Source organism: Emys orbicularis, chromosome 1, assembly GCF_028017835.1.
Source record: "Emys orbicularis isolate rEmyOrb1 chromosome 1, rEmyOrb1.hap1, whole genome shotgun sequence".
Classification (NCBI taxonomy): Eukaryota; Metazoa; Chordata; order Testudines; family Emydidae; genus Emys; species Emys orbicularis.
In genome coordinates this window covers 209,590,345-209,610,276 of record NC_088683.1, presented here as the reverse complement: position 1 = coordinate 209,610,276, position 19,932 = coordinate 209,590,345, and the positions used below count along the sequence as shown (strand labels likewise).

Here is a 19,932-nt window from a genome sequence, read left to right as displayed (position 1 = left end):
CCTACCTGCCTCAGGTGATTCCTTAGAAGGACAGTGTATATAGTGCAGTATTCAGGCTAAAGTTATGAATGCAGTATCTTATAACAGAACATCAAGTTATCATGCAAAAGCTCATGCTCCATACAGCAGGATGAGTTCTGTATAAAAAATATCTGACTATCAGATCCACCTTCATGGAAAGTTTCTTTTACTTGAAGTTCCATTGGCTGTCCTTTAACTGAAAGCATATCAGTATTCAGGATAAGTGGTAAGTTGGGCGCTAGTGAAAAGTACACTGTACCTTCTCCATCTGTTCCTCACTTCTAAGAGAAGATCTGACCTGTAGTTAAAAGCATCTTTTCCTACATAAAGCACTTGCATAGCAAAGCTAATGGACAAGAGCATTTTATTACATTTTTAAGTTAAGATATTTTTAGGCTTACTGTCTGTCTACATTCTTCATTGCAACTGTGAATCATAGCTGTACTTCATAAAGCAAAATACATTTTATGGGATTCAGTGCCTCTTCTAGCTCTAAAGCCTCTAACTGATGAGTTGCTGGAACATCTTAAGTGCTATATAACTTGTACAGTAGCTGACTTTAGTAGATGTATAATCAGACTTGGTCTGCTTATCAATTCATGAAATAGCATAATGGGTTACAGAAAGTATCCACCAGTTACAACTTCCTGTACATCAGGAATTATTTAGCTTTCAGAAAGGGAGGAAATTTACTAATGCTACTAGTGTTTTCAAAACCTTGTATTAATAAGAACTTGACTAAAAGTGGTTGAAGAATAGCTCTATCTAAATACAGTGGATATAGACATTTTGTAGCCAGGTTAATAATTAACTTACAGTTTTTATTCTTTTATCCCCAAAAGATAAACCTAGGAAAAGACCGCACTCACTGGCACTTGGAATTGGCAAATAGTGATAAATAATACTGAAGGAGGGAAGCAGAAAATCTTACATATCTTACCTCTTTAAGGTGAACTTTTGGGCCAAAATAAAAATTGAGTTATTCCCCCATTTGTGCAGAATGCCTTCACTAACCAGGTTGGGGGGAAATCAGCACATACAGAAACTTGGTTTTAAAAGCTAATGGGAAAGCAAAAGAAGCTTTTCTCTTACTGTACCATAAGATGTGTAAAGATGGCTTTGATGTTCTATGTTTCAATACACTAGAAATAGGGTCCTGGCTTACTGTCCCCTCAAGGACTTCAACAATGTTTCGAGGACCTTGGGTGGCAATATCACAATGAGCTGAAACCTGGGTGTAGCCCTGTCACCAATTGAGAGGTTGAGATGGTTAACTTGGCCCTCTAATTCACCTCAATGTTCATGTTAAGATTTACCCATTTTCTCTTCAGTGACATTCTGTGTTACTTAATACCCCCTTCTAGTTAGATTGCAAGATTCAGCAAGATAGGGACAGTATTCATGTGCATTTAGGCAATGTCTACAGATAATCAGGGATTATTTTCTTATGTTTTGCGTGGCAAAAAGCATGTGTAAGACCTTGTCTACACCACAAAGTCCTGATGCTAACTAGCTAAGCTGATATAAGCCAGTGTCTACACAGTGATTTGTACCAGTTTATTTAAATCATTTTAGCCTGGTACAGTTTTTGTTTGTAAACCAGACCTAAACTTGTACACATCACAAGTGAATTGCAAAGAGCACAATTTCTTGTGCTTTGCTTTATTTTACTTCAAACTTTTTCTCCCTCTCATTGAAATTCACTGAATGCATCATTTTGTGGCCTTGTGAATTAATAATGTAACTCAAATATGCATTCAGGGACACTGATAGCAAACCAGGGGATGTCATTGAATTTCACAAGGAAGAAAAACTTTTACAGCTTGTACATTTCCACAACCTGACTAGTGAGAGCACAGAGCACAAATCTAGCACGAACTCAATTTTCATTGTAGCCTCATCTGTAATACTGCATACTACATTAGTGAAATTGTTCAATGTGAACTTTTAAAAGGATTTGGCACAAATGTTGTCACTTCCTCAAAGCCATTTAAAACTGCTAATTAGGCTTATTAAAGGAAATGGAGAAACTTCACTTTATTATCCTAAGCCCCCTCTCCCCATATACAAAGTGTAGAACAAGGAATATTTTTTTGAAAGGTACCTACTCATGACCACTTCCAAATGTCAAGATTTCTTCTGTTGAAAAACATCACTTTTAGCTCATGGAATTTCTTAATCTCAAGTAAATGACAGCATATGGTACCTTTTGATGTCTGGATATGCTTAATTTTAAATAAACTCATAATTCCAAGTGACTTCCTCTTATTTGTATTAGTCTCAAATCTGATTCCTCTGTAAAATGCTGCTTGTCCATGAATAAGATATATGTTAAGACTGTAAAACCAAATGGAGAACTTGTTCAAAATAAAGCTTTTTTGATACATAACCTGCACGTAATAGAAACATAACCCTTCTTTTAAACCAGACACTTTTCTTTAAAACTGTGCCAGGAAGGTTGTCAGGTGCTAAAAATTTTAAATATCCCACCTGTCAACGAAACCATTATTTTTATTTGAGACAGATCTCTTTTTATATATACAAATAATATTTTCATTCTAGGGAATGGTCTTTGTTTCCTCAATCTAAAAACAATTATAAATCCATGTATAATTTGGGCACTCGTGTTACAAAGTGTAGACCGCTGTCTTTCCATATGCAAATCAATAAGGGATGTACTTGAGTAAAGGCTACAGGATTGGTTTTGTATTTGATTGTAGAAATCAATCTTGGCTAATACCACATCACTTTTATTTAAGAACATGACAGAAGGAGCTTGCACAACTTAGGAAATAAGTAACTAGTGTCTTAAAAGCCTAATACACTCCCTTTCTCCCTGTCATTGTACAACACAACTTGGTAAATTGGTTTCAGTCAAGGGTTAGCGATTGTAGCTGGTTCCTCTGCTGACATTGTCACTAGGTTTCAAGCTATCTGCACAGACAGGTTAAATCTGAATATCCTGTCCTTTTATTCTACATATGTATAATCTCACTCTACAGTGTAGAAACTACTTTAAAAGCCTTCAGTGCCTGAGAGCTGCATCTTTGAATTTTTTTTAAAAGTAATAATTCTGCTACTTGGGAGCTAAAGGTTTATTGTACAATATCACAGCCCTGCCTCTGTTCTAGATAGTGATTTTTGAAAGTAGAATTCCTAAGTTGGTTCGAATTAAATATACTCATTATAACTAGAAATACTAAATGTCTATTTCAAAATTCAAATACACTCACTGCAGTTTGCACTAATTAGCACCCAGATCCAAAGGCAGCAAAGAGGTTTAGGCTTTTTCTGCACATACACATTGCGCTGGTTTAACTTAAATCAGTGTATAGCCCTGTGTAGCTGCTCTCTTAGTGATTTATTTCAGTTTAACTAAAACCTATTTCTAATCAACCTAAATTAAACTACTGTAAACCAGGTTTATATCTGAGTGCTCAAACAGCCTTTTTGTACCGATATGGCTATTCGAAATTGCACTTTTAATTAAACCAGTACAACTGTGTGTGAAGCGAAGCCCTAATACCATTCACACAAATAAAGTGAGCAGGATGTGGCCACTTACTGAACAGTCAAAACTTGGGAACTCTAAAGTCTCCTGTGCTGCACCTCCTGTGTCTCATTCCTGTTCTTGTAGACTACTCTGTACAGGACAGGCTATGCCTCCCCCCCATCCTTTTAGTTTTTGGTGGTTCTGCCCACTGGTAAGTTTCTAGCCCTTGTGTTGCAGAGAAGGACTTGAATGTATGTGATATTTCCTAACCACCATTATTTTATGCTTCTCATCCACTTCCCTCCTCCCAAGCCATCCAAAGCTAGTTTTGGTGGCCGTTAAAAATTCTACATATTGAGCAAATTTGTGGCTGTGAGGTGCTAGGGCTGCTCATCATGTGGTTGAAACTGAGTTGGCTCTTTTCCTGAGCAGCCAATAGTAAACTTTGGCAACAAGGAGGAGCTACTCAATAATGAAGAGGCATCACCTGAACTAAGCACAAGATAGTTTTCCAGTTGTGGCTCAAATTGACTCTCTCAGTGGCCTTAACCATTTTTAGCTTCGATATTTGTAAAATGGGGATGATAATGAGGATTAATCATCACAACACACTACAAGGGAGTTAGTCACTGATTATAAAACGCTATATAAATGCAAAATATTGTTGTCCACTTTGGCCTGAACGGTTAACCACTATTTAGGGCTTTCCAGGGTTGTTTGTTAGGAGGAAAAACTGAGTGAGGTATATACTTTGGTGCAATCCTGTTTGCCTTAGTCTGCTATTCTGTGTAAATTTTAAATTGCCATTTTTCCTCCAAAAATTGGTGCATTGTGTGGCTTGACACCTTATTAAACCCCTAGGCAAGAACTGCGTGTAATGTTATGAATTGCTACATGTGCCTTGAAATTCCTTGTTTGATTATCACTGGTTTATTGGGTAGGAGTGGTGCTACTCCTTTTCAAATTGAAGTAGCTGCTGCTACTGGAGTGGGATGTATTTCCCACAGTGAGTGGGAGAGGTGAGATCAGATTGGATGAAAATGCTACTCCTGCAGGAACAGGGTGCTGCTGGCCTACTATCTTTATATTACATGTAAAACATCAATTAGAAATTCACTGCTTATTTGAATTATTGACATCACAAGGCTACTGTGGCAGCATGCTTGTGTCTTCCTTAGGTTGGAGACTGAGGCCCAGATCCTCAGAGGTATTTAGGTGCCGAACTGAAATCAATGGAAGTTAGGTGTCCAAATATCTTTGAAGGTCTAGCCTGAGTCCTTAAAGGGCTGCAACTGGAAGACTCCATTCAGCAAAGCACTGAACATTTTGCCCCCTGATGCTGCATATGGATAAATCCAGTGGGACTACTCATATACTTAAAGATAAGCATGAGTTTGAGTTTTTCCCTGGGTCAGGGCCTGAGTGCTCTGTTCCTTTCGGCAGCCAACCCTTGTGTGCCCATTAAACACAAAACCAAACGTTCTCATTTATTGTTGTGTGAAATGCTGTCAAATAATTTATTTCTACATACGTTCACTAATATCCCTGTAGGTCCTTCTGATGGCACCCATCACCAGAGTAACAGCAGCTGTCACAGATGCAGAGCTGGGGCACGTATGACCCTGATCCTGCAATAGCATCCGTGTGGACAAAGGGGCCTGCCTGAACAAGTCCAGTTGCAGGATTGGGGCATATAGCTGTAGCTAGCTCCCTGGCTTGGTAGGAAAAAAATTATTTTAGCCCTATTTCTTCTATAGTGGATGTTGGTGCTTATGTGATGGGCTAAAGGGATAGACCTAGGATGTGTCCGCTCAGCAGGCAGCCAGAAGGCTGGATGCTGCTGGCTCTGAGCTCACGCTGTGGCCTGAACCCCGCAAACAAACTGGCCGACCACAGCCTTCCCCAGCGGGCTCTCAGCCCCCTTGCTAAACACACGCGCAGAGAAGAATTTGCGCAGGACCAGGGCAGCAGCAGCGACTCTGCTTTTCTATTGGTGGGGCGTGTCCCCCCCTCCGCCCCCGGCCTGGCCAATCAGCGCGCGTTCCCTCTCCAAAAGCTAGCGAGGGTAACGACTGGGAGAATTCCCTTCGCACAGGCGCAGGGAAACAGCTGGGGGGCGGCTGCTGCTGCGGGCCGGGGCGTCTCATCCACGGGCAGTGGGACTCAGGCTGCTGCTGCCGCTTGTCTCTTCCTGTCAGTCCAAGTAAGTGCAAGCGGCAGAGCTGCCGAGTGCGGATGGGAGAGCTCGGATGGGGGTAGCGGGGTGAGGGACAAGGGGACTGGGCAGCCCGAGTGGGCTTCACGTTGGCTGGGGAGATGCACCGCACTGCCGGGGTTTCGTCGTTGTTGCCTGAGCTGCGTGTTCTTTGCGGGGGGTGTCCCTTTCCTGCCAGTTTCCGATTGCATCAGCTTGTGCTGCAGGCAGCAGCTGATAGATGGGATTGCAAGAGGTCAGGTCACCCAGGTGGTAGTAGTTACGATGACGAATAGGTTCCGCTTCCCCCTCTTTTTTTCTTTTCGTCTGATTTGGAGATTTCCCGAATGGGAGCGAAAGCATTCTGCGTGCCCGGGCCCCGCGCCATCGTTACATCACTATATTTCTCTTCTCCTCTCTCTTTTCCCCCCTCCCCCCCAATGCAGACAATGGTGGAGATTGGAATCAACAGCCTCTCATGCTGGATGGGGTAGGGGTTCTCAAGGGTTGGGACCCCTTGGGGATCCACCCCAAACCCTGCTTTGCATCCAGCATTTATAATGGTGTTAAATATATTTAAAAAGCCCTTTTAATGTATAAGGCGGGGGGGGGGGGTCGCACTCAGATGTTTGATATGTGAAAGGGGTCACCAGTACAAAAGTTTGAGAACTACTGCTGTAGGGTGAACGTTGATGTGATGGTTGGAGTTGGGGGAAAAAGCTGTCTAGTTCTTGTTACTTTGTCCTCTGTTCTTTAGGCAATTAACTGCATGAAATAAACCACTTGTGCTGGTTGAAATCTGGAGAATGTTATCCTGGTGGATGAGATTTTGACCAAATGCCATGATACATAATCTGTATATTGATGTGTGATCGTGTTAGTCTGGCACATACAGATACCAAGGTGCCAAGTTCCAGTCATCTTCTTTTATTCCAAGTCTTGCTGAAATCCCTGGTACTCATAATATGCTGCACTAGAAACAGGAGCTGCTTTAGGCACCTAGTGCGAACTAGAGTTACAGATTGCTTTTGCAGATGGGATGAGTGGATCGCTTTCTCCAGTTACAGTTCAGGGGGTAAATGGTGTTTGATCGGATTTTGTTCTGGCAAAATTCCAATGTATTAAATTCTAGTGTTTTTAAGATGGGTAAAGCTAATTAGAACATGATGCAATCTGCTGCACAGTAGAGAGAACATTGCTGGATGGAAAAATCCTCTTATCAAGATGATCTCTTGTGTATTTATCAAAAATCTTATTTGCTGTATTCATCTCAGTAGAATTTATCCTGATAAAAGGATAGTAAATATTGTCTTTCCACAGGTGTGTGTGTGTGTTTAAAATGTATTTGGAGGTTATTTTGTTTCCTGGGGTGAGCAGAAAAACAGAAGGCCTAGGGAAATACACGATAGCAATGGATGATTTGCAAGTAATATCGATTAATGGAAGGCTTGTGATGCCCAGGGGTTAACATTTTTGTGGGAGAGCCACTAAAATGTAAAGAAAATCACAAATTTGGAGGGGAGGACTGGGAGTTGACTACTGGGAAGCCTACATCTGTTATTGAGTGAGTCTCCTTTGCCTGTTTGATAGCATATAGGTCATGTTTGGCTGCTTTATTGTGTTACTGTTCCAGTTTCTCTCCCTGTCCCTTACAAGCTTGGCATTAATTCTTTGTCTGACCATACTGGGCTTCCCTCTGCCAAAAACATGAGGGCTCTTACATGTTCTTCTTACAACACTTGTGTAGCTTGTTAAGGCTGGGGAATATGTTTTGTGTGTTTTATACAGCTCCCAGTACAGTGGGGCCCTGAATATGATTGGAGCCCCTGAGAGCTACCACAGTAAAAATGATTATTATAATGCCAATAAAACACTATTGAATTGACCAGTAATAGATCTGATTATCCCCCCTTTTTAAATAAATACAGTCCCTCATTTTTTCTGTATATCCTATATCTTTCTAAGGGCTTGGTCCTGCAAGATGCTGAGCATGCTGGCCCTAATCCAATGAAGCAATTAACCATGTGCTTCACCTTTAACCAAGTAATTGTCCTATTTATGCCAATGGGACTCTGGTGAATTGGAGTCAGTGCTCAGCACCATGCAGGACTGAGCACTCAATAAGGGGAAGGAAATTCCAGAGTAGTGAGGGGAGTGAAACAAGGGCCTGGTGACCTCATATATCATGAGAATAAAATGGGGGAGGGGCAAGATGGAGGGAGAGAAATTGGGGTGGGGAAACAAGCATGTGCTGCTGGGTGAAGGTGTTTTTTATAAAAAACTCAGAGTTGCTTAGTCTAGTAATTCCGGGACTAAGAAACCCCACCATGCACAAAGTTTAATGAGATCGTTGCATACTGTTGCTTGAACAAGTTTTATATGCTTTAATCCAAATGCTTGGGGGATTCGGTTACCACAATTCTACCTTTGAGTGTGACTCAGCAACTCTTAAGTCTGTAATTTACCACATATCATTGTGTGTGGAGTTGGAAAAGGAGGTGTGTAACTCAATGCTTCTGTTTGTCACCTTGGTGATGCAACAGCACTGCTCTAAAAATAAAAAGACAAAATCCTGTTTTTTTTGTTTGAATATGGGTTTGAAGTTGTTACAGTGGATTTGTTATGATGTAGCTCTGCTTTTTGGCAAGCTTGCTTCAGCGTTGTCTCTCTGCCAAGGAGACAGGTGATTGTCTGTTATGCTTAGCACATTAAGGAAATTTATGTTTAAAATCTAACTTGAGGGTGTTATACAGTGTTTAGTGGCTCCTGATAATTTTAATTTCTTGAGGTGTTAGATTACAAGAAATGTCTCTATACTACATGACTTGTAAGGGGAGCCTCTAAAAATGTTTTGCTCTCATTTTTAAAGAACAGTGCTGCCGAGTTAGTTTAACTTTCTGGCTAGTCCACTCATTACCGCTAATCTAAACTGTTTTCATGAGAAGCATTATGACGTACTTCTCTGTATTTGCATCAAGTTCCTATTGTATCTGAGGCTTTCTTTATGCAAACTTAAACTTGTTTAACTAAGTCTGATTGTTCTGGGTGTGTTGTGGTGGTTTTTTTGTTTTGTTTTGTTTTTTTGTTTTTTTTTAACTGGTAAGCTGATTCAACTTAATGTGGATAAACTTAATTTCATTTTTAAACCTGGAGAGCCAGATATAAACAGATATGCATATCCAACTAGGGATTTTCACTGGTGTAACTATAAATCACACCTTTAGTTAAACCAACTAGCTCAAGTTTGTGTGCCGACTAGGTCTGAGAGTGCCTTACTTTTAGGCTTTCCTGCAAGAAACAGGTAATCCAGAACTGCTAACTTCAACTCTGTTCAGTAGGGACAGGTGCCCCTTTCCACCAGCATTCATCACAGATATTGCCCAAGTAAGAGATGTAGCATAGGACCTTGGAACAGTAGCTGTTGTTTAGTGAATTGCATGTGGAACTAGGGATTGAGATCAGAATTCTATTTCTGGCTCTCTGTAACCTTGGGTGAGTCACTTAATCTTCTCTGTGTCCATTTCCCCACTTGTACAATGGAAGGAATAATACTTCCCTCCCTAAGCTTTGTAAAGTACTCTGAGATCTCTACATTAAGGGCATTATAGAAGTGCAGAGTATGTCTACATATTTATGCACTGGGGAGGAAAGGTCAGATCTGCTTTTAGTATAAACAAAAGTAGTCTACTTAAATACAGAATTGGATAATGAAAGTTACCATCTCCAGATTACAGACAGAAGGGTTGGCAACCCTATACAGGAGTCTTGCTATGCAGAAAATCTGTTGGACTGGTATAAAAAACCAACAACAAAAAACAGATAAGTCAGCAAGGTGATCTGACACACCCTCAAATTTCATGAGAAGTCATGATACTACTCAGTACACCAGTCTCTCTAGCTCCAGATCTGTGTGCAGTGTTAACATGGGACATTTTGCTGAACTTACGCTGGGTAGTCTTGCATCCAGTGTTCACCATTACTTTGCCATCAATCCTAGTTTTAACATCCTGGTAATGTTAAAGGGGCAGGGGGAAAATATAGGTTTTATTTCAAGCCACAGAGGAGGACTTGGATATATCCGTTCAGCACTGAGGAAGAATGATATTGATGCAGGGAAACACCGGTGCATTCATCTTCAGCTATAGGATAAGACTATTGCGAGAGAATTGGACTGAACAGCTTTGAACTCTGGGATCCTCCAAAAGCTCCTCTGTACCTCTCTTGAGATGTACCTCTTCCACAGAGCCATAGTGTAATTCAGGTAGGCCGCACTCCAGCAAAGCACATGAGTAGACCCTTTGGCTTCAATTGGACTACTTGCTTAAGGTTAAGCGTATGCTGAGTCATGGCCCTAGAGTCCTTCCGGAGCTTGCCTCTTGTGAGTGTTTATAAGTCACCAATTGCTGCAATATCAGAGTACCAGAAAGCTTAGAAGATCCTTGGAAAACCACAGTTATACACTAGTTTAATAAGGCCTCAGATTTCTCTGCTTTCCTGCTTCGCTACCCACAGTACAGTCATGTCATCTCTTCTGTGTCATGAGGCACTGATTGGCTGTTGCCTGGGATGTAACAGGACAGTTTCTTCTAGCTCTGGGAGAAGGGTGCATTCTTAACCAGAGCACTCTTCTCCATGCTTTGTTTCTAGAATGTGACTTCCAAAAGCACTCTGTGTTGGCCTAACTCTGCTCCCATTGAGGTCAAATAAAGTTTTTTCATTGACTTCAATGAGAGCAGGGTAAGGCCAGCTCAGAGTGCTTTTGAGAATCCCACCCCTAACACTCCAGGAACAAATTGATTAAGAATTGCAGTATCAGCAGTACTTGTGCCTGCCTCTGAAGATCTAGGCAATGAAAAATGATGGCCCTTCCAGAATTCATGTAATGTTATACTAATAAGTTGTGTTGCACTTATCAGCAGACAAAGCATTTTCTCTCCTGATGACTTGCAGATACTAAATGGCTGCAGCTGATTCTTGTATCATTCCTTAAATAGATGTTAGAATGCATAGAAAACCAAACTTGTGTTATGCTGCTAAAAATAAAAGTAATCTCTTAACTGAGAGAGAAAAAAGGCCTTGCTAACTGATCTGACTCAAATGTTTGGGGCCATTAGATACTGACATCAAATTTCTCTTTCCATCTCCCACCCCTTTCTGTAGCAAACTCAAGTCAAGAACGAGGATAAGTGGTAGAGAAATATAGTCCCATTCTCCAGACAAGGCACGATGGAGTCCTGCATCCCCCCTTCTACTTGGCATTCAGCCCTTAGATCTCCATCAGATCTCACTCGTAAACGGGTCTTTTTTTTTTTTTTGGACAACTTAGCTTCAGGTGTGACATTAGATGCTATGTGTGTGATTTATTTATTTTTAATTTTGCGAATGTTTAACATGTGCACACTGCATCAGATAAATAGCCTTGGAAACTGACTTCTTGTACAGCGGGGGAAAGTACAGTGCAGGCAGTGTCAGGAACAGCTTCCTAGCCTGGTCTTGAACCCTGTTCTGTAGGGACCTTCTCTAGAGACAGAATGGCATTTGAGTTTTCCTTCAGTCTGAATTCCTCGTGGAGGTGCTAGTTAGGATGTGGATGGTTGTCACACTGGTGATCTCAGTCCAGATCCCAATGATCACACAGTGACAACTTTTAGCCACTGCGGACGTGGTTGGGACTCAAACTGGTGCCCTAGAGATCTCACCAGTAATCTCATGAGCCACCCTACTGGCCTGTCTGGCACTGATATGGAAAGCACAGTTCAGAGCAGGCTGCTAGCTGAAGAAAATTCAGAGTAAAGGAGTGAGCAGAAGATCTGTTTTTAAATATGTTCTCCATCTCCCCAAGTTTAAAGGGCTGGATACAATGAATGAATAGAATGCACTTGCTCTAGAAAGCAGTGAATGCAGATATGGGACTAATGCTTTTCTACAGTTTTTATCTTTATACATGTTTCTATAAATTAGCTTTCTAGTTTCTGGTTTTGTATACTCGGGTGTGTAATAGAAAAGATTGGATGGGCTTTTTTTAGTTACCTTTGACTCAATCAAACTGGTAAGGGGTGTAATTTTTTTTTACATACGCCCTGTGCCAGCCTAAACGTCTGTGTTTGGGGATTTACCCCAAAAGAGGGAAGTGTTGCTGATGCTTCTGACCTCCTTCTGGGTTTTCTGCTGGAGAAGGAGTATGAAGTTGCACTCGGATTTCCCCTGCAGAGGCTGCTGTGGGGGCGCACTAAATCCGTGTATTCCCTTGCTGCCCTGTCCATGTCTCACTCTTGCTAGTCCTGCCAACTATTCATTGGTCCCCGGGTGGAACTGAAGCTTTCTGCTCCTGTAACTTTGCCACCACCTTGCCCACATTCTCAAAATACTTCCTACCAGCACAAAAGCTAGTACAGTGTATAGCCCTGGGATGAATCTGGACAAGAGGACCTAAAGCTGTCCTGCCCTATGTTTTGCTGAATTTGCATGTCGGAATTAGCCTTGAGCCAGTCTGAGTGTAAATTCAGTGTCTTGCTGGTATAGAGTGCATGATTGCAGGCTCATTAACATAATTGATGCTTATAAGGAACTGATCCTTGGCTTTTCTGTGTAAAGAGTTCAAACCAAGCTTGACTCTTCCCCTCCCTCCCCCCATAGAATATTTATACATCACAGCAAGCCTAACTACTGCTGGTTAGTGTTCTTCCATATCTATTGGGGACTATATGAAGAAGTTGTTCTCTTTCTAGCATAAGGGGCTGTTCCACAATCTCTTAGAGTGTCACCCCGGAAAAGTTGATTCTCAGAGCACTAGATGGTTCGGCAGTAATAGAGGCTGATTCTCTGCTATGGCGATCAAGGCCTCTGTGTCCGTGTGTGGACGGTGTGGTACTGGTAGCACATAGATATGGGGTACTTAGTGCTTTTTAAAAAAATTTTTAGAACCAGGCCCAGTAACTATTAAATCCTTGGGGGGGGGGGGGGGCTTGTGGTTGTGTCCTTGCTCAATACCAACACCGCATTCTTTTGTGTGCAGGGTCTTTTTAGAAACAATATTATGTGCCAGGATAAAAAAATTGGCAGCTATGATAATTAATTCTACCTTGGTATTCTTCCTCTTTTTTAAAAAAAAAAAAATATAGTCCCGTCTTTAAATGTTGTTTAAAACTCAATCTTTAAAATGGCTTCCTCTTTCTTTATACCCCGAGTAGGAGAGAAGCTCAAAATTAGGCTGTTCCAGCAAATATAGCTCTCCCTATGGAACTTTCTAACAACTGGTTTAAAAAGAGAGACAGCCCTGCTGACAAAGCTAGGCTATTGGTGGTAGATATGTGTGGCGTCTACCGGTCAGTAGTACAGAGAGGAAATGAAGCAGAGGTTTCTGGTTCTTTAGCAAAGGAGATGATGAGAGTTCATAGGGGTATCTGATGTGTCTAGAGAGGAAGTGTACGTTTGATGGTAGGTAAGTAGGTATTGTGAGGGGGGAATATCCAGGGGAAGATGGTCTTGAGGGAGGCGATAATGGATCTCTCCATGAGTAGGGGGTGTCTCTGAGAGAATGGCCTTCCTCACAACCAGGGGTGTTGGACCGATTTTTATAGTGGGGGTGCTGAGAGCCATTGAACCAAACTGTAAACCCTGTAAATGAAGAAAACCACTTCAAGCCAAGAGGTGCGACAGCACCCCTAGTTCCAGCACCTGTGCTTACAACCCTGTTTCAATGGGGGCAGCAGGCTGCTAATATACTTTTTGTCCAGCACATAGATACAAGCTCTTCTGTAGCAAATATTCAAGCATATCACTCTTTGTACACCTGGAAGGGATATAGCAACAAGGCTTAAAAGCTTTATGCGCAGACTGAAAAATCGGAATTGGTCCAGAGTTCCTGCTAGAGACCAGGCTACTGCCTTCCCCTTGCATAGCCATTGCTCAAGGGGCCTTTGCAAATCACAGCCCAATCATGGAAGCTGTCTCTTTGCCGTTTATTGCTACAATATACAACCTTTCTGTTCTTTACCCACTGCAGCCAGCCAAATGGCACTTTTCAAAGATGGCATTACTTGTTTCAATATTGTGCACACAAAGAAAGTTTGTTCTTTCTCTTTAAGAAGAGTCTTTCAAAACCATTTTTTTTTCTCATTTTTTGTTTCAGGAGAACAATCTGTTTTGGAGACCCCTGAAGCAAGAAGTTTAAGGCAGTGGTGGTAAGTATCAGGTTCATAACTGACCCTCTTACAGAAGCACGTGGTATCATCACTAATAAAATAACCAAATCCCTTCCTGTTGGGCAAAACTCTCTCTGCCTTCTTCCTTGTTTGAATATTAAAAAGGTATTGGCTGTGCCAGAACAGTGTTCTCACTGGGTGTGCTTTGTAAACACACGTCAACTTAAATTCTGTAGACCCATAATCTCGTGTCTGTACATAGACGCCAACTGTTTTATCGATCATATGTATACCTGCATGTGCCTCAGAGGAAGTCATAAAAACCTCTAAAATAAATTTACTATACCAAAACTGTCATGATATTATGGATTGGTATCTCAGGACTCAGGAGAGGATTAATGGTGACTATTTAAAACTGCTTAAAGGCTTGGAGTGTTAGAATCCGCTTCAGGGAGATGGATTAGTGCACTGAAGGCAGGTTTTCATCAGTGGTGCATGATCAATAAAATTTAGCATAAAATTTTAGAATCATTACATGGTTCCACTGTCTCGTGGCTCTCCAGTTTATTAAATGAATATCATCTCTAGATACATAGCATGTGTCTGTTTATATTATAGTGGCACCAAGGGACCCTGATCAGGATTGGGCCCCATTGTGCTTAAGTGCTGTGCAAACATGGAAGTAGTCGTAAAAATATTAAGAAAAAGCTTGGACACTTTCAAAGACTTAAGCCAGATACTTTTTCTAGTTGCCGAACGTACAGCTATGAAGGCATGGAAAAATCCCAATCGTGCCCTCATACTTTCTTGAAGTCCAGCCAACTGTTTAACTTCATATACACCTCTACCTCGATATAATGCGACCCTATATAACACGAATTCGGATATAACGCGGTAAAGCAGCGCTCCGGGAGTGCAGGACTGCGCATTCTGGTAGATCAAAGCAAGTTCGATATAATGCGGTTTCACCTATATCGCGGTAAGATCCTTTTGGCTCCTGAGGATAGCGTTATAACAAGGTAGAGGTGTATATGCTTAGACTAGCTTATAAAGCATGGAGTCCCTTTTTGGATTTTGCCTTCTAACACTGGAGACGTTCATTTTGTATACATGCAGGCGGCACTAGCTTACAAGTGAGAAGAACTCTCAACAGTTCTCTTCCATAACATAGTTGAGCTTGATGGCCCCTCCCATGGGGAAGGAGCAAAAGGGGGAGCATTTCTGCTAGCTTTTGCTTTTCCTTGTGGAGTTTTGTCCAGATTGCTCCATTGGAGGAGAAGTTTGTAGGGCTGCTCAGTGCTGTGCTTCTCATAACACCTACATTTGGTAGCCCCCAGCAGGACTGCAGCTTTTCCTTCAGGCCACTGGGGTAAAGAACTATAAACAGAAAATCTGTCTTCCCCTGCTCTCATTGCTGGCAGGGCTGTCCTTACCCATACGCAAAGTACGCAGCTGTGCCCTGCACAGCTGTGTGCTGCTCCAGCCCCGCCCCCTCCCCAGAGCCTCCGCCCCAGCCCCGCCCCCTCTCCCCTGAGGACTGCAGCATGGCCCGGCCTGCACTCACTGGCGGTGGGAAGTGCAGACCCTGCCCCAGCCGTGCTGCCGGTGAGTGCTGGGGGGTGGTTCCCCCCTGCCCCCCAAGCCAGCGTCCCCCGTCCCCCCCCGCAGGCCTGGGGCCCGCCCACCCATGGAGGCCGGGGACAGCCCCCCCGCTCTCACCCCTGCAGAGGCCTGCCCCCCCCTCAGTGGGGGGGCTCCGTAGGGCCCCAGAATAGCTAGGGACGGCCCTGATTGCTGGGGCCCACTCTGCCCTGCAAAGTTTGGTGGGCGTAAGCAACTTGTGTCATCCTAGTTGTGCATGTATTTACACCAAAATTTGTCTCCTGCCAATGTAAGCACCTTGTTACAGCAACACAATAACTGTGTATCCACCTTTGTTGGATGTAAATAGGGGGAAACCACATGAAAAATAAGGGACAACACTTTATTTTAAACAACATTTTAGAGAAATATAATTTCCCTTAGCATATTGTGTATTTTTTCCTTGGGTGTTCATTTCTGTTGCCCTCAAGTATACAATGCAGTTATCACAAGCTGCAATTTTAAGGTTTAAAATGGTAATTATCAGTTTTAATACATTTGAATACATCTGTTTTAAAATCCGTTAATAACCGTGTACATGTGCAATTGAAATTAAAGTTAATTTGAAGCTTAACATTGCAGAAACCAACTAAATATTGATTCTGTTAATCTGTCCAGATCTGTTTACACGAGGAAAATAATCTTTTCACTGCTACATTAAAGATAGGAATGGATGTCCTAGCATCTCCTTACCTGTGTTACGAGTGCCTGTTAAAACATGATCAATATTCAGCAAAGTCTCAAAGAAGAAGCCATATCCATGATTTTTATTTCAGATGTGCAATTCATTGCAGTCTTAGGACAACACAAAAGGAGAACCTTTTTTTTAGTGTGTGGCTAGCTTATTAAAAAGCTACGTTTCTTTAGGCTGAATTCTACACTGAAAACAAGGTTTAACCAACAGTTACATTGCTTAGTGCTGCTCTGCAAAGGTTTGATTTGGCCTTCCCTTACCCATGTGACAAATCAATGACATAAGGGAGTCAAGGGATGGGATGGACACCCTAACAATAACACCACCTCCCTGTGTGATGTAGAGCTGTGGTCATCCTATTTAGGCTGACCCAGTGCGAGTGTAGCTGCTGTATTTTTGTGTTGACTTTGTGAGTCCTTCAGTAGCTGTCCCACAATACCCCTGTTCCTGCAAAAGTGGTTGTTCTGGTCACAGTTTTGAACTCCATTGCCCAGGAGTCCTAGAAACCCAAAACCTGCTGCCGCCCCCCGCCCCCCCCCCCCCCCCCCCCCCGCAGCCCCTTTAGGTTTTTGAAACGCTGTTTCCTGATGGCCTGCCTTGGTGAGCACACCTACCAGCTCACCTTTGTGGGTGTCCAACCATGCAGAGCTCCTTAGCTGCTAAAGCAGGCAAAACATCATGGAACCCCTTGGACTGGGGAGAAGAGGCTGCGTAAGCACAGCTACTGAACAGCCACAGAAGTATTGATCTCTGTGCGCCAATCATGCAGGGGGATGCTGAAACAGGGACGAGCAGCAGGGTTCCGTGAAAGCAAAGAAACTTCGTCATGGTTTCCAGAAGGCCAGAGAGGGCAGCAACAAATCTGGTGCTGTCCTGCAGGCCAGTTGCTTCTACATTGACCTGCATGCCATACTTCACCCTGCAGACCACTATGGTCACTTTGCAGGAGCCCAAGGTGGAAACTCCTGCCAGCAGGAGGTGGATGGATGGGGACATAAAGATGCGACGGTGGACTCAAAGCATGCTGCAAGCCAGGAATTGTCTGAAACTTGGCCAGAGTCGAACCAGCCCCTCTATACACGCATGGATGAACCTGCTGGTGAAGGAGAAGGGAGTTTGGTAAGTGCCTGTGTGCATTTTTCCTTTTTGTTTTCACTTTTTTTGCTTTTCATTGCCCAAAACTTCACCTCCCTCCCTCTGTGCCCTTCTTCCCCATTTAGAAATGGCATCCATCCCATCTGCAATCTTAGAACAAAGGCACTCCCTTTTGAAGGCTTTCTTCCCTAATGTAATGGGAATAGGGAATAAATTCAAAAACACTGTTATGGCAGTTGGATTATGCAGTCCCCTTCAGATCAGTGTCCTGTGCTCGAGTAGAGATAGAACAAACAGAGGTAGTTGGCATCTGCTTTTCAATTCTTTGGCTTGTTGAGCTAGGCAGGGAGCCCAGGCAGAGTACTTTATCTGTATAGGGTTGTCTGTTTTAGTCTCTTGAGAGATCTCAATGAAACTTCCATGGAGACACTTTACAGTCCTTTCCCAAAGATTTCTAGGGATGGCAGCCTTGTTTCTTCTACTAAGATAGGAGACTTTCCATGCCACTCTGTGATGAGTACTGCAATGGTGCCAGGCGAAAACAGGCTTGGAGCCCACGGGCAGCTTTGGGATGCTGCTAGCAGCTGGGTTCTCTCCCTTTGTGCCTCATGAGTTAATATCCACCCAGATTGCTGCGGCCTGTGGAAAGTATTGCCAGCACACTCAGCACTTTCCTTGTACCTATACCAGGTAGGGGAGCCCAACATTTTATAGTTTTCACAGTCCTCTTCTCCTCTCTTCCCTCCCCCTCCCACCCACTAGGCCATACTGACTATGGTTTGAGCTGCAGAATGGTGCTGTAGTGATAAGCTCCAAAGCTGAAGTGACAATTAGTGTTTCTAAAGGTATTTATGGGAGTAAGGGAAAGGAGTTCTGACACTTTTCCCTTTTCTGTGGTGGTTGCAAATCTAATGGTGCATTTTTCTGTTTTCAGCAGCAGCATGAGGCGTGGTGGCCTCGAGGGGTGCCCCTCTGCACCTGCTGAACGTCTGACCCTCAACAGGAGGAGCAAGAAGAGGATTAGGAGGATCTGTTCTGCGAGATCCTCCAATCCTCTATGGCCTCAAACAGTGAACGCAGGGCTTGGAGAGGCCCCATGACCACGGAAAAGGTCTGGGAATGGAGAGAGTGGTTACTGCAGGAGAAGCAAAAGGGCCAAGAGGCACACTGGAAAATGCACCAGGGTATAATGGGATTACTCAGGCAACAAACTCAATGTTCCATTACTCGCCTTCATGCCCAAAGACCCTGAACTCAGCAGCCTTTCCAGTCCTCTGAGAACTCCATGGTCACTGCTCCCTATACCCCTAACACACCAGGTGGCAGCATGGTGTACCTCCTTACCCCTAGCACTCCACAGAACAGGGGACAACAAAGAGCGCAGTAGCTACACATACACGGAGCTGTGAAAACCGGTCCGTGCATGTGTTGCCATAACTTACTACACTGTATTGGGTTTTACATACACGGATGTGAATGTTTACTTTTTAATTCCATTTTTACTGGGGGGTTAAAGTACAGTTCACCCAGTTAGTGTTGATAAAAGGTTGTTAATCTTGTATTTATTTGTTCTTTGATTTTGTTGCCTGTTTCTTTGCACACAATGAAGTTGCATTTCTGGAAACTCGGTATCTTGCTTAGCCTACCCCAAGCATTACAGAATACATAGCAGGAGGTGAAAACCCACCCATACTGAGTACAAGCAAATAAGTACACATGAGACACAATAAGCAACATAACACTACTGTGGCTAGGGTCACCAGACAGCAAGTGTGGAAAAATTGGGATGGGGGTGGGAGGGTAATAGGAGCCTATATTTTAAAAAAAGACCCAAAAATTGGGACTGTCCCTATAAACTCGACACATCTGGTCACCCTAACTGTGGCTGACTGTTAAAATGGTCTTAAAAGCCAGCATTTTTCAAGTGCAGCCACCGGGGCTGCATGTGGCCCCAGGGAATTTTCCTGCAGCCATGACAGCCTTCTGGGCAGAGATGGGGGAGGGGCAAAGCAGTGGCTCCTCCCTGCAGTATCCAGGGTCGGGCTTCAGCCATGGGACCCTGGGGGTGGGCTTCAGCTCTTCCCCTCCCCCCAGATTCAGCCATGGGGCCGGCCTTACCTAGTGCCGTGATCCAGAGGCAAAGAGCAGGGTGAGTCTGGGGTGTGAGGCTATGGAAGGGAGTTCAGGGCAATGGTGGGGAAGCAGCAGAGCCCAGGGAAGCAATGTGGGGGCTGGGAGATGCAGTGAGCACCAGAGGGATCTGTGGGGGCCAGAGGCACCACCGTACAACTGTAAATTTTTATTATTGAGTCTGCAAAAACAAGACCCTACATAAATAAATTACAATGATTTGGACATTTATAACGCTGGCAAATTGTACCTCCTGTATTAGCAACGCTTGTGAGAATTGTGCTGAGCTGTGCAGGGTCTATGGTTCTGTCAGAGATCTGGTAGAGCCTGAAAAGCGGTGTGAGGGGCTGTGGTGTTTTTAAAAAGGCACAAGTAGTATGGGATGGAGAAAGTGGCAAGGTGGGAACTGGATCCCTGGGTGAATTGCCGGTATCTCACACAGCAGTGAGCTGGAAAGTAGCATGGGGTCTACTAAGATACCTACACGTGGTGCGACACATTCTGCATCAACACAGGCACT

General features: G+C 43.3%; 1 protein-coding gene across 1 annotated transcript in view; it reads left to right on the top strand.

Annotated features, from left to right (window-relative positions):
- The first annotated feature begins 5,315 nt into the window (after positions 1 to 5,315).
- Positions 5,316 to 19,932, top strand: part of LOC135881752 (cystathionine beta-synthase-like) — a 47,578-nt gene continuing 32,961 nt past the window's right edge. Inside the window, 4 exon segments of the mRNA XM_065408451.1 lie at positions 5,316 to 5,514; positions 5,517 to 5,650; positions 5,652 to 5,717; positions 13,840 to 13,891. Of these exon segments, the coding sequence (XP_065264523.1) occupies positions 5,316 to 5,514; positions 5,517 to 5,650; positions 5,652 to 5,717; positions 13,840 to 13,891 (451 nt within the window).